This window comes from Oryza brachyantha, chromosome 6 (genome assembly GCF_000231095.2).
Source record: "Oryza brachyantha chromosome 6, ObraRS2, whole genome shotgun sequence".
NCBI lineage: Eukaryota > Viridiplantae > Streptophyta > Magnoliopsida > Poales > Poaceae > Oryza > Oryza brachyantha.
In genome coordinates, this window is record NC_023168.2 from 19,883,458 (window position 1) to 19,897,282 (window position 13,825).

The window sequence follows — 13,825 nt, forward strand, 5'->3', positions numbered from 1 at the left end:
TCCAACATAAATACAAACATTTCTGAAGCTGTGCACGGGAATTGAGAAAGTATGTGGAAATGATTGAATAAAGGTTACGATTTGTTAATGTAGGTGAAAAAATTAATGAAGGGTGACTGTGATTGGTTGAGATGAGAGGATGGGTGGAGAAACAACTTCATTTTGCGACAAAGCATGAGTATTACAACTAGCTTCATTTTGGGATGAACGAAATGCTAACTAAGACTGTTGAAGGTTCATCACCACTAAGCTCTTTTCCATAAAAGATGTTCATATTTCAAAGTTTCAGTAGAGTGGAAATTTTATGGTCCTTAAGAAAGTACCTGGAGGTGCTAAAGTTTTAGTGTAAAATTTTGGTATCTTTAGATACTTAGTATCTCGAGGTACCGAAGTTTTATACTAGAAATGTGGTATTTTTTGATACTTTCTAAAGGATGATAAAATTAACCTCGGTAGATATTTTTTGATATGCAGTTTCTTGCCAGCTACATCAGAGTTGTTGGGACAAGGAAGATATTAACTTCTACTTTCATTTCATTTTTGCTGGGAAATACTGTAATATACATAGTTAATACAACACAATAACTAACTTTCTTGCAGGTAATCAGAAGCTATGCTAATTTTCGTGGAACTTCATGCAAACAATAGAAAGATGCAGTTTCTTGCAGACGATGTTAGGGTTTTTGCCATGTGTAAGAATTTCACAAACAAACATAGATACAAAGTTGATGATGACGGCATCCAAAAGCAAAACATGCATCTCATCTTTTGTTTTCGTTTTTTTCTGAAGCTGAGATCTAATCTGAAAGACCCTGCCTTGCACCTACCCAACCACCAACATTGCTCATAATTTAGGACGTGGGCAATATACTTAACCTTATGGTGGATGCCTGCCTGGACCAAATCCTTGCAGATGCGGTCCCTCGCTCACACTATCACACCGCATCTATCTGTTATAGTGTTATTGCATACAGCAGCATTAACAATCAGTCATATTATAAGACTAAGACTGTTTGGCTCTATCAAGATTTATACACGAATCAATGTATGTTTATACATGTGCATCTTATAACGTGAAACCAAAATACTAACACCTCCGTCCCATAATAATTTTATTTTTCATTTTTCCGTGTCCAACGTTTAATCATTCGTTTTATTTGAAAAATTTGTTAAAAAACTTTAAAAAAATTAGTCACGCATAAAGTATTATTTATGTTTTATCATCTAGTAAGAATAAAAATATTAATCGTAAAAAAATTTCAAATAAGATGTAAAGTCAAAACATTGTATCAAAAATAATCTTATTTCGGGACGGAGGTGATAGCATATAAAAAAGTTACAGTAGTTGTCATTGATCACCACGTCATGTCAACCTGTCAAGTGTGCTAGTATTGGTTGGTACATTAACATGCTGCTTAGGTGAGCATTATAATGAAGGTTGAAGCAACAGAGTAAACTCACATCTTCCCCCCAACTTTTTGTTCAGTGCATCTTTCAGAGCCCTATAACTGAATGTTGGTAAGAAAGCTGCAGCATGGTAAGGTTGGAAGTTTCAGAAAGTACCTGAAGCTTGGTTGTCTGCTCTCAGTTCCATCCTTCCATCCATAGTGTGAGAGGAGAAAAATCTGTAAATAACACACACAAAAAAAATTCAGAAGGAGAAAATCACTGGCCATGGGTTAAATCAGCTGCATTTGGAGCACTGTACGAACATCTGCGGGCCGTGGGATATGGGGGGTACCGGGGCCTCGTCGGTCGACTACAGCTTGAGCCTACCCCACCGCCGCGCCGCGGAGATGGCCGGCAGCGGCAGCGGCAGCGGTGGAGGCCGTCTAGCCGGCGCACGGAGGCAATGCGTGAATGGAAGGAATACCTACGGCGATTCGATAGGGCGAGGCCGGCCGCCGGTGCGCAAAACCCATCCTGCTCCAGGCTCGCCGGAGCTTCTCGCCGTCGAGGGGAGGGGCGAGGTTGGCATCAACAAGGAAGGGTTCGAAATTAAAAATAGTGCGGGGGCCTTCACAGAAAATGCACATCTGTTCCGCCACTCAATCGGGGCCGTACATGTTTGATCCAACGTACAGATGTATGGTCTTTGGTCTTTACTATCTAGGGCTGTGGTTGGATAATGTTTTACAGATAGGTCCCTTGGTACATGTATCATAAAAAGCTAGTCCATTTTAGGATCGTTGTCATTCTATAGTGATCTTAACCTTTTTTTTCAGAAAAATAAATCTCGGTTTGGGTCACTTGCACAGTTCCATTGGTAGCGATCTTAATAGTTTATAGATTGTCTTTTAAAAGGAAAAAAATATCCATTGATCCATAAACATTGAAGTTAATAATACCACTCCATTCGTTTCATGTTATAAGAACTTCTGACTTTTTTTAGATTTATATGAATCTTAATGAATCTGACATATGTACAAAACCTTTAGACAAAATAAAAAAAAAACTATATTACCTTAATTTTCACATTAATGTTCTACCTCTCTAGATTCTAGATTTATATAAATGGTAAATTTGAGCACATATAAAACATATACATCATCTAAGATAAATATAGATAAAATTAAAATATATTATAATATAAAATGGGAAAGTAATATAAAACGGAGGGAATGCAATTTACTGTTGGTCTTTTTTTAATCACACTAATTTAAGTCAGTCCAAACTTTTGCCCAGCTTAGCAACTACTCCAGCGGTCCAGCCCAATACTTGGCCCAAGCAAGCCCAAGGAAGAACTATAGTTTAGCAAAGAAGAGATGTTGCACTTCCAGGCTTCTTGTCCATCTCATTCCCTACCCTCCTTCCTCTTCCTAGCGTCTAGAATCTTCTAGCCCCTTGTGTTCCTTAATGGCTACTCCCTTTGTTGTTTGTTATAGTATGTTATCGACTTTTGGTCTGTTTAATCATTTATCTTATTTAAAATTTTTATTTAAATATATAAAATTATAAGTTATATTTAAAATTTCTATAATAACAAAATCATATTATAATAAAATAATCAACAATTGTATAATATTTTAAATAAAACGAATAGTTAAACATAAACCCTGAAAGTTTATGGCGTCATGCAAGAAAAACGGAAGGTGTACTACTCGGGCTGCGTTCGTTTGAAACGTTGGTAAGATAACTTAGCCCGCGCGGAAAACGTAGTAATAGATTAGTACATGATTAATTAATTATTAATTATTAAAAAAAATATAAAATAGATTAATATGATTTACACCGTTTAGCGGTTCAGGAAGCGTGCGCGTGGAAAACGAGAGAGATAAGTTATTTAACATGGGGGACGAACGCAGCCTCAATTCCCCCCACAAGAAATGCTGAAGTTCTGTAGCTCTCATCCTAGTAAATACGGAGTACTAACAGAATGCTTCCTAAATGTGCAGGCAATAACAACAAAATAGCTGTGTTCTAAAAATAATATCCAGAAAATTACTGAAGCGTCGTTGTTTTCCTTCTTCTCGGTGGCTCAGTGTGTGAACTCCGAAGAAGTTGTAATTTGTGACTGTTTCTATAATTCAAGTTTTCTTTATTGTCCTTTGGGAGCCTACGTAGGTAAGCAAGCTGCATTGATGCAGCATGTCTGTCATCTTTTCACTTTTGCCTTTACATATAAAATAAATTTTAAATTTATAACCTTTAAATTTAAAGTATATTTTAATGTTTTTCGCTATAGCTTATTTTCCAGTGATCGCGAAGAACGCGTATATAAAAATTTTATTAACAAATTATTATTTTTATTTATAAATATGTTGTTAATTCTAATAAATAATTAAGAATGTTGAGCTAGACTTTTTAGCTCTCTTGCCAGGCAATAGCACATCTCCTGTATTCAGAAAAAAAAAAGGTGTAGCATAACAGTAAAAGACAAGCAAATGAGTTCGAAAAATCTGAGTTGAAAAAGTTACTGAAGCTTTGTTTTTCCTTTCCCTCTCCTTGCTCAGTATCTGGATGCTGAAGATGAGGCAAAAGAAGTGGACAAGTGCATAATTCACTTTTTTTAAAGAAAAAACTATACCGGCAAAAGAATTATCAATTATACTTTAATTAAGAATAGTAAAAATAGAAAAAGGAAAAAAATCCATGATCGGTAACACCTCATGCATGAATAACACATAACTTGATGGAGCCTTTCACAAGAAATGGTTGTTTGGTTTTGCCATAAACACAGCACCATGGCTCTGATTTCACAAAACACGTGATATCATTGCCTATGAAAACTCCGTATCCACGTTATCTCCACCCTTTAAGGCTGCATCCTCACTGGGGGGGTGGTGGGAGCCCGGTGCCGCCACACAGCTTACCAACAAGCTGCTCGGGCCGCAGTGAGGAGCGGAGGGGGAAGGGGTAATGGTAACCTGCCTATTCACTGCCTTTCCCCGACACGAGGGCTTTGACCACGCCTTGAGGTCTCGGGGAGGGATGAGATGGGAAATGATCGCCACAAGGGCATAATTCTAACGTAGACAGTAACATCATCATTGTTACAATGTGTCTGCTTATATTTATAAATATAAGTCTAATTTTAAATTTTCAATTTGAAGTCGATTTTGAAGTTTTTTATCGTTTATTTTTCAGTCTTGGCTTATTGATCGTGATGAACATGTATGAGTTTTATTCATAATTTATTTTTCGTTTGCAGATATATCATTTGGTTTTTTTACTTTAAAAAATCAAACAATCACCCCTAATACATGTGGCATTTTGACATTGTTTTTAGGGCATTATTATCTGACTGAGAAGTTACAGTAAGCTTTTGCTGTCCAGATAATGTGAGCAAGAAAGCTTTAGTAAAAGACACTCCCATCTTAATACTGCGATCCCTTTACTGTGTGTTCTTTTAATTGATGAAATATTATATGATTTTTGATAGTTATTTAACAATACGATAAAATTAACTACTATAAAATTAAAAAAAGATAAACCTCTATATATAAATACTTTAAATAAACACGAAAAAATGTGAGTAAAAGCCGCTCAGCCCACATCAGGAAGCTTCTACATTGTCCTGGAACGGCCCTTCTAGATCATGGAACATTCAATGCATAAGAAAGATCTCTTCTGAAACATCCACATAATTCCGGCTTGGAGGCTCATAATAGTCATATTCGACATGTTTGCATGCACCGCCCGAATTAATAGAGCAACCAAACGTAACGAACGGCGCCCGCGTGTCCTCCTGCCCAGTCAGAATAACACCCATCTTGTTCTTATCCTACTCGCCATTAAGCATAGTTCTAATCGCCATTTCGCCAAACGTTTAACTACTATATTAGTTGAGAGTCACGAGATTAGTTTCAACTAAACACATGTCATCAGTGGTTTGGCAGTAGCTGCAGAGTCGTTTTCAACTGGGCTTACGACGGAGTCGTCGAGTGATCCTACCAAGTCAATTATGCATTGGGTGTTTTGTTTACCTGCAAGTGTGCATGAAGCAATTGGCTGCTGACTTAAGGGCTGTCATGAAAATTAATATTCTCGTGATCAGTTTCAGAAAACGGCTCCTTTCAGCTTACGCATGTGAGTAAACTATCAAAAACTAACAAAATCTAGTACAGTTTGGAACTTGCAAGCATGGTGACATGACAGCAACTCCAGGATAATGCCAGCTTCAGGTTTAACACGGGTTGATTTAGGCGTTGTTTAGTTCACAAATTTTTTTCCAAAAACATCACATCGAATTTTTGAACATCTAAATAAAACATTAAACATAGATGAACCAAATAACTAATTACACAGTTATGAAAGAAATCTTGAGACGAATCTGTTGAGACTAATTAGCCCATAATTAGCCATAAGTGCTACAGTAACCAACATGTGCTAATGATGGATTAATTAGGCTCAAAAGATTCGTCTCGCGGTTTCTAGACTAGCCGTGAAATTCGTTTTTTCATTCGTGTCCGAAAACCCCTTCCGACATCCGGTCAAACATTATGTCACTTCTCCCGAAAATTTTCTCAACTAAACACCACCTTAACCCTACTTTGCCTTTGGCGCACACAACGCAAACCGAACAGAACACGGCACGCCAAGTTTCAGACACTTTCAATACATGAACATGGCTATCCTTTCCTTGCAGTGAGAAAAAAAACCCAGCCCGACTGTTTAGTTATAAAAACTTTTCCCAAAAATACCATATCGAATATTTAGATATATAAATAAAACATTAAATATATATGAACATTAAAACTAATTATACAATTATAAGAAAAATCATAAGACGAATCTTTTGAGCCTAATTAGGATATGATTAGTCATAAGTGATATAGTAACCGACATGTGCTAATGATAGATTAATTAGACTCAAAAGATACGTCTCGCGGTTTTCATGCGAAATTTGAAATTTGTTTTTTCATTCGTGTTCGAAAAGCTCTTTCCGACGTCTGATCAAACGTTCGACGTGATCATTTTATCAAAAAATTTTGACAACTAAACAGGCCTTAAAATTTGATCTTGTTCTACGAACGTCCCGTCTTTTTCTTCTACTTATGTTTATAAATCAAAATTTAGATTTTAAACCATAAATTTATAGTTGATTTTAATATTTTTTATCGAAGTTTATTTTTTCGACTTAGTTGTAAGATGCTAAGAAAAAATATATATAATTTTTATTTATAAACTTTTTTTATGAAAAAACAATACAATGACACCCTAAGCATCTGTACAAAACAAGAAAGATAGGAATCTATCTCACTTTCCCTGCACGTCTCTCTCTGTCTGTCTCTTGCAATTGCAGGTCGCCGTGATTCCTGCGCGAGGAAGACGACGACGAGAGAGAAATGAAACCAGCGGATAAGAAGGAAACCGCTTTTGCAAGAAACCGGAGCCTGTGTCTGCCTCTCGTTTTTTTTTCTCTTTTGATTTTTTCTCTCTGCCATAAGAAAAGAAATAAAGAATGGTCCTGGCTGTCCTGGGGGGTAGTACCAGTACCAACGTGTGGCCAAAGGCCCAAAATCATGCAGCTTTTGAAGAAAATCGAAAGAAAAATTGAGGAGAGAGAGCGAGCGCGACGCCGACGTGTGGGTTGGACCGCAAGCAACGGACACGCGCGGGCGCCACGGCGCGTGGAGGAGAGGACGTCGGCAAGGCCAAGGCGCGTCGCCTCCTCCGTTATCACGTCGCCTTGCGGCGTGCCCACATACGTGCCGTGCCATCAGCGATGCCGACCTGATGAATGGCGAATTGATAGGGGTCACTTTTCTTCGCGAGAAATTAAGAAGATATTTTTGGAATACACCAGACCGATTTAACTAGGTTTGAGACGAGTATACCATAGATATTTTGATATTCTTGGTAGGGTTTATTTGGTATGGAATAGTAATAAAGTAGACATATTGTATAGCATACCGCGGGTAGCACTACTACTGATATTAATATTACCATAGGAAAAATAAGATTGTGCAACGACAAAAACAATAAGAATTACCATACAAATACTCTTATGTTAAGTACTTCGTTCCCAAAATTTTCAAACTTGCCTACCTCATGAATAATACATATATAAATAAACTATTTCTATTAATTAATTAATAAATCTAGCTAACTTTAAAAAGTCTTTGCGACGTAGAACTAACTGAGGAATTACCGGGTGAGTATTACCTATTTACTGCAGCGTAATACGCTGGACAAAACACTTTTGGGCTTTTATTGGGAAACAGTTTTCCTAGCATACGGGTGGATGTTCACCTGTTAGTTGCATATTATCTAAATAGTTATTAAAAATATAAAAAAAATTATAAGATAAATTAATATAAGTTATATCACTCTACAAACATATAAGTTTAAATTTTTTTTATAAGTTGTAGCAAAAAAACATAAAGATACACGGATGGATATGCATCCGTTGCTAAAAACTGTTTCCTGACCCAAGCAGAGCACAGATAGACGATCATCCATGACAATAACAGCGTGACGTTGTCCCTAACGGCCACCAACCCTGTAACAAAACGGCGTCAGGTCCACCTCCTCGATAGCTCCGCGAGCGCCCGGATTTTGCGTGGTGGGAACGTGCCTGGCGCACCGCCTTTCTCTCAGTATATAAATAAGGCTTTGTTTAGTTTAAAAAAAATTTATAAAAATATCACATCAAATTTTTGGAGTATTAAATTCAGTATAATTATGGAACAAATTTTAGATTCAGCATGGAAACCGCGAGACGAATCTTTTGAGTCTAATTAATTCGTCATTAACATATATTGGTTATTGTAGCACTTATGACTAATCACGTCCTAATTAGGCTTAAAAGATTCGTCTCACGATTTCCTCCATAACTATATAATTAGTTTTGATATTCATATATATATTTAATGCTTCGTTAGGTGTCTAAAAATTCGATGTGATGTTTTTAGAAACTAAACACGGCCTAATGATTCCTTCATTTTTATTTATTCGTCACCTTTTGATTTTTAAAGCTAATGTTTAATGTTTGGATGTCTGTTTTATTTAAATGGTAAGACATACTTAAAATTTCTATAATAAAAAATTATAATAAAACACAATAAATAATAATTATATATATTTTTAATAAGATGTATATTCAAACGGACTAAAAGTTAACATCGTAAAAAACCAATAAAGAAATAATACGGAGTATTAATATTCCGTATGTACTACTATTTGTCATTTCCCATTGGGCCCCACCCACCGCGGTAGCCTCACGAGAGTCATCGGAGCCAGAGAGGCCGCCGGCTCCTCCTCCCCGCCTATAAATCCCCAATCCCTCCTCGCCTATTCCCTCGTCCATCGAAACCCGAATCGCAAGAGGAACAGAAAAAATTCTCCTCCCAATCGAAGCAAGTCGTCGAATCCTCCTCCTCTCAAGGTACCGCCGCGATTTTTCCCCCCTGATCGTTCCGCGTTCGATTCCGTTCTGTTCGTGCTTTGTGAACTGTGAGATTGCCGTGGTAGTTGGGTGGGTAAGATGGCGGTGAGACGGCTTTTTCGGTCGTCGTGTTTGATTTGCGCGTGGTATGTATATCAGTATATGTGCTGCTGGCTATCTTGTTGATGTGAGAAGGATTGGTTCGGATCTAGGTTGTGATATGGTCGGATCTGTTCATGAGTAGGATTTAGGAAATGATTTATTCCCTTTTCCCCCGTTGATCTGTGCGGCGAGGCGGGGTGTTTTTGCTTAGATTATTTCTGACTCAGTTCATCTAGGTGCATAGATCTACTCGGTTTATGTTACATGCTCAATCTAGGGCTGTGAGTGAGTCGGTTGATGAAGTATTATTTGTTCCTGCTATTTCTGATTACATAGCGCCTAGGCCAACCTTATCAAATGTTGCATCTGGAATCTGATAGCCTGTATGTTAATAACTTGCGGTGCAATTGAGATGATACTAGGTATTAAATCAGTTTTTCTTTGCAATTCTAGTGGTCCAAACTCCTTTTGTTTCATAGACCTGCAGATTAGTTTCGTTCGGTGGAGTATTCTGCATGGTTGTTAGTTGGTTAGGCTGCTGTTGTGTCAAGTATACGGATGCTGTCATGGTTTTGATGTGCGTCTGAATCTTGCAGTTCAGATGTCACCTAACATCTTAGTATACGTTGTTTTGATAACTGAATTCTGCTAATCCTTCCTGTTGATCTGTTACTTTATGTTGTTAAATTTCATGTTTACAGTGGCTGACCATGCTTGGTAATTTTGTGCGTGCAGATGCAGATTTTTGTGAAGACACTCACCGGCAAGACCATCACCCTTGAGGTGGAGTCCTCGGATACCATTGACAACGTCAAAGCCAAGATCCAGGACAAGGAGGGCATTCCCCCAGACCAGCAGCGTCTCATCTTCGCTGGCAAGCAGCTTGAGGATGGCCGCACCCTGGCTGACTACAACATCCAGAAGGAGTCCACCCTTCACCTGGTGCTGAGGCTCAGGGGAGGTATGCAGATCTTCGTCAAAACCCTGACCGGCAAGACCATCACGCTTGAGGTCGAGTCCTCGGACACGATCGACAACGTGAAGGCCAAGATCCAGGACAAGGAGGGCATCCCTCCAGACCAGCAGCGTCTCATCTTCGCTGGCAAGCAGCTTGAGGATGGCCGCACCCTGGCTGACTACAACATCCAGAAGGAATCTACCCTCCACCTTGTGCTCAGGCTCAGGGGAGGCATGCAGATCTTCGTCAAGACCCTGACCGGAAAGACCATCACTCTTGAGGTCGAGTCCTCAGACACGATCGACAACGTGAAGGCCAAGATCCAGGACAAGGAGGGCATCCCTCCGGACCAGCAGCGTCTCATCTTCGCTGGCAAGCAGCTTGAGGATGGCCGCACCCTGGCTGACTACAACATCCAGAAGGAATCCACCCTCCACCTTGTGCTCAGGCTCAGGGGAGGCATGCAGATCTTCGTCAAGACCCTGACCGGCAAGACCATCACTCTTGAGGTCGAGTCCTCGGACACGATCGACAACGTGAAGGCCAAGATCCAGGACAAGGAGGGCATCCCTCCGGATCAGCAGCGTCTCATCTTCGCTGGCAAGCAGCTCGAGGATGGCCGCACCCTGGCTGACTACAACATCCAGAAGGAATCCACCCTCCATCTTGTGCTCAGGCTCAGGGGAGGCATGCAGATCTTCGTCAAGACCCTTACTGGCAAGACCATCACACTTGAGGTCGAGTCCTCGGACACGATTGACAACGTGAAGGCCAAGATCCAGGACAAGGAGGGTATCCCCCCGGACCAGCAGCGTCTCATCTTTGCCGGCAAGCAGCTCGAGGATGGCCGCACACTGGCTGACTACAACATACAGAAGGAATCCACCCTCCACCTGGTGCTCAGGCTCAGGGGTGGTATGCAGATCTTTGTCAAGACCCTTACTGGCAAGACCATCACCTTGGAGGTTGAGTCCTCGGACACGATCGACAACGTGAAGGCCAAGATCCAGGACAAGGAGGGTATTCCCCCGGACCAGCAGCGTCTGATCTTTGCCGGCAAGCAGCTTGAGGATGGGCGGACCCTTGCGGATTACAACATCCAGAAGGAGTCCACCCTCCATTTGGTGCTCCGCCTCCGTGGTGGCCAGTAAGTCCTTTGGCCATGGAGGAGCTGCTGTTCTAGGGTTCACAGGTCTGACCATTGTCTTCGCCGATGGAGTTCTGCATATCTGGTCTTTGCCCGCTATGTCTAAATCTTGTCTCGTTTCATTGTGTGCTATTTAGCTGTAATGTGTATCCGTTAAGTATGATTTGGTGGTGTCTGAACATGTTGCTACAATGCTGCGATGGAGCAGCTTGGAAGATCTATAATATAATGAATAAGTGAGCCCTAATCATTGTGTCGTTTTATTACTCAGCTTCTGCTATTGTCTACTATTTTCTGATTTTTGTGTACCCTGATATGTTTCTGCTCTGATTTTTTGGTTCCATCAAATGGAGCAGTTTCTGAGCTAGAAGGATGTTTGCAGATAAGGCGCGGTTGCTGTTTGCACATTTGGTGGCTATGGCCTCAGTTATGTTCATCTTAGCATCTTTGTTGCCCATATTAGCATCTGTTGATCATCTACGGCAATGCTTGTTGATTTTTCTTAAGGGAACTAGTCTTTTGAATGCATTTTAATTGTGCTGTTGTTGCCATTGTTATGGTGCAGACCAAAAGCTGGCCATTCACATATTATCCTTCTGCAAGCTAGCGTATCTAGTTATTTTTTGAGCTGTCCCATATTTTCTTTTGTACTTCTCTTTAAACCCAAAGAGTTAAACATATCGTTTCGTAGTTCTAATCATAGCATTCGAAACTAAATGTAATTATATCATTCGAAACTAAATGTTATTCATTCTAAAATTTGCAAGTTCCATCTAAGATATCCGACAAACCAATCTGCTCTCTGTATGGACTATGATTAGTCCAGGCATCCAGGGTAAAGCAAAGTACAATGAACGTTTGGAGCTTTAGATTGCATGCAATTATTTGGCTTTTTATGATATAATTTACAAACGCAAAATAATTTATAAATAAAATTTTTGTATATGTGTTTTTTGATTTATTAGCCAAAGCTATAAACTAACTGCGATAAAAAACACTTAAAATTAACTTTAAATTTAAGGTTTGCTATTTAAATTTTAGCATATATCATTTGAATTTATTCAGGACTCAATGCAGAGTCCCATGTCTTCAGTATAATACTGATAATTACAAGCTGAAAATATCAGCTTTGGATTAATTAGGGGTGTTTGTTTCTAAGGATAAAACTTTAGCCCCTAGTCACGTCGGATGTTTGGATATTTATTATAAATAGTAAACGTAGACTATTAATAAAACTCATCCATAATCTTGGATTAATTCGCGAGACGAATCTAATGAGCCTAACTAATCCATGATTAGCCTATGTGATGCTACAGTAAACATTTACTCCCTCCATCCCTAAATGTTTGATGCCGTTGACTTTTTTATACCTGTTTGACCATTCGTCTTATTCAAAAAATTTACTTAATTATTAATTATTTTCATATCATTTCGTGTATTGTTGAATATATTTTTATACATATATATAACTTTACATATTTGACAAATTTTTTTAATAAGACGAATGGTCAAACGCGTATAAAAAAGTCGACGGAGGAAGAAGTACTAATTATGGATTAATTAGATTTAAAAAATTGGATTAGCTCTTATTTATAAAATTAGTTTTTTTATTAGTCTATGTTTAATACTTTAAATTAGTGTCCAAACATCCGATATGACATGAATAGCCCCTTACAAACCGAGGAATCAACGTGTGTCGACTCCCTTTTTTAGGTGTAAACATGGATACTCTTCAGTTTATCTGAAAAGAGATCGATAGTTTCATAATTCTCTAGTAGCAGTGAAAGCAGAGGCGGACCTTCACACTATTTGGACCGTCTATATATATCGCTATGCCATTTTCCAAAATCTGGATTTTCTTTATCTTAAAAGAAGTGGAGAGTTTCATGTACGCCTAGTTTTATTTTTCTTCTTGTTTTAGACGAAGATAAGAGTAATCTTTTAAAAATTTGACTATTAACAATATTTAAATATGTAGTTTGAAATTACTAGGACGTTTGTAGATGAGTTGTAAAGTGTAATTCAATAAAATTAAACACCGTAAACACCTATTTACTTATTGCATATGTTTTAGTAGAAAATTATGGCCAAAGATATATTTAAAAACCTGCATTATATTCAAAAGAATAGAATTATTAAACTGGGTGGAGTACTTGAGATCAGCAGAATTGCATGCTGTGTCCTCTTACATCCTGACAGACGAGCGGAAGAAGAATCAAATACGTTGGACTCGGCGTAATCCTCAAACTGAAGTATTAGCGGTTAATTGTGGCATACTCTCCGATTTATCTGAAAAAAAAAACGAGTTCTATGCTATCAATATCAACACAAATTCAGAAATTATAACGGACTCTGATATCTCTTCAAGGCAAACGATAATAGACACAGATTTATGCTAACTGGACTCTGTTAAAATTCTTCAGCGTAGATCTGAATCCAGAGTACTATTATTAGCCACCGAGCCCACAGACTTTACGTTCTCTTCTTCTTTAGGATGAAAAAACGCAAACTTTTAAAAGGCTGCATACTTTTATCTGAAAAACAGCGAAAAGTTTCACTCATTTACTTGAGACAGACAGAATTGGAAGCTGTATTCTCCTAACGAAAGAAGAGATTAAAAACATAAGACGCTTTGAACTTGTAAGTTCACCGGATATATGTTTACCTGTTTACCAGCTTAATTACGTATGAAAATTATTAGTTAACCCAGTCTTCTTAATCCAGAGTTGAGAGTCCAATCTTGTTACACGAAAATTCAAACCCCAAATCTCTATACGATGGTCGCTAT

General features: G+C 38.6%; 1 protein-coding gene across 1 annotated transcript; it reads left to right on the forward strand.

Annotated features, from left to right (window-relative positions):
- The first annotated feature begins 8,722 nt into the window (after positions 1 to 8,722).
- Positions 8,723 to 11,300, forward strand: LOC102713917 (polyubiquitin). The gene is made up of 2 exons (XM_006656322.3): positions 8,723 to 8,830; positions 9,668 to 11,300. The coding sequence occupies exon 2, from the start codon at positions 9,668 to 9,670 to the stop codon at positions 11,039 to 11,041; it is 1,374 nt and encodes a 457-aa protein (XP_006656385.2). The 5' UTR covers positions 8,723 to 8,830; the 3' UTR covers positions 11,042 to 11,300.
- Positions 11,301 to 13,825: the final 2,525 nt, after the last annotated feature.

Bases quoted from the DNA above. Each gene is read 5' to 3' on its own strand.
- LOC102713917 (XM_006656322.3), top strand. From the start codon at position 9,668: ATGCAGATTTTTGTGAAGACACTCACCGGCAAGACCATCACCCTTGAG.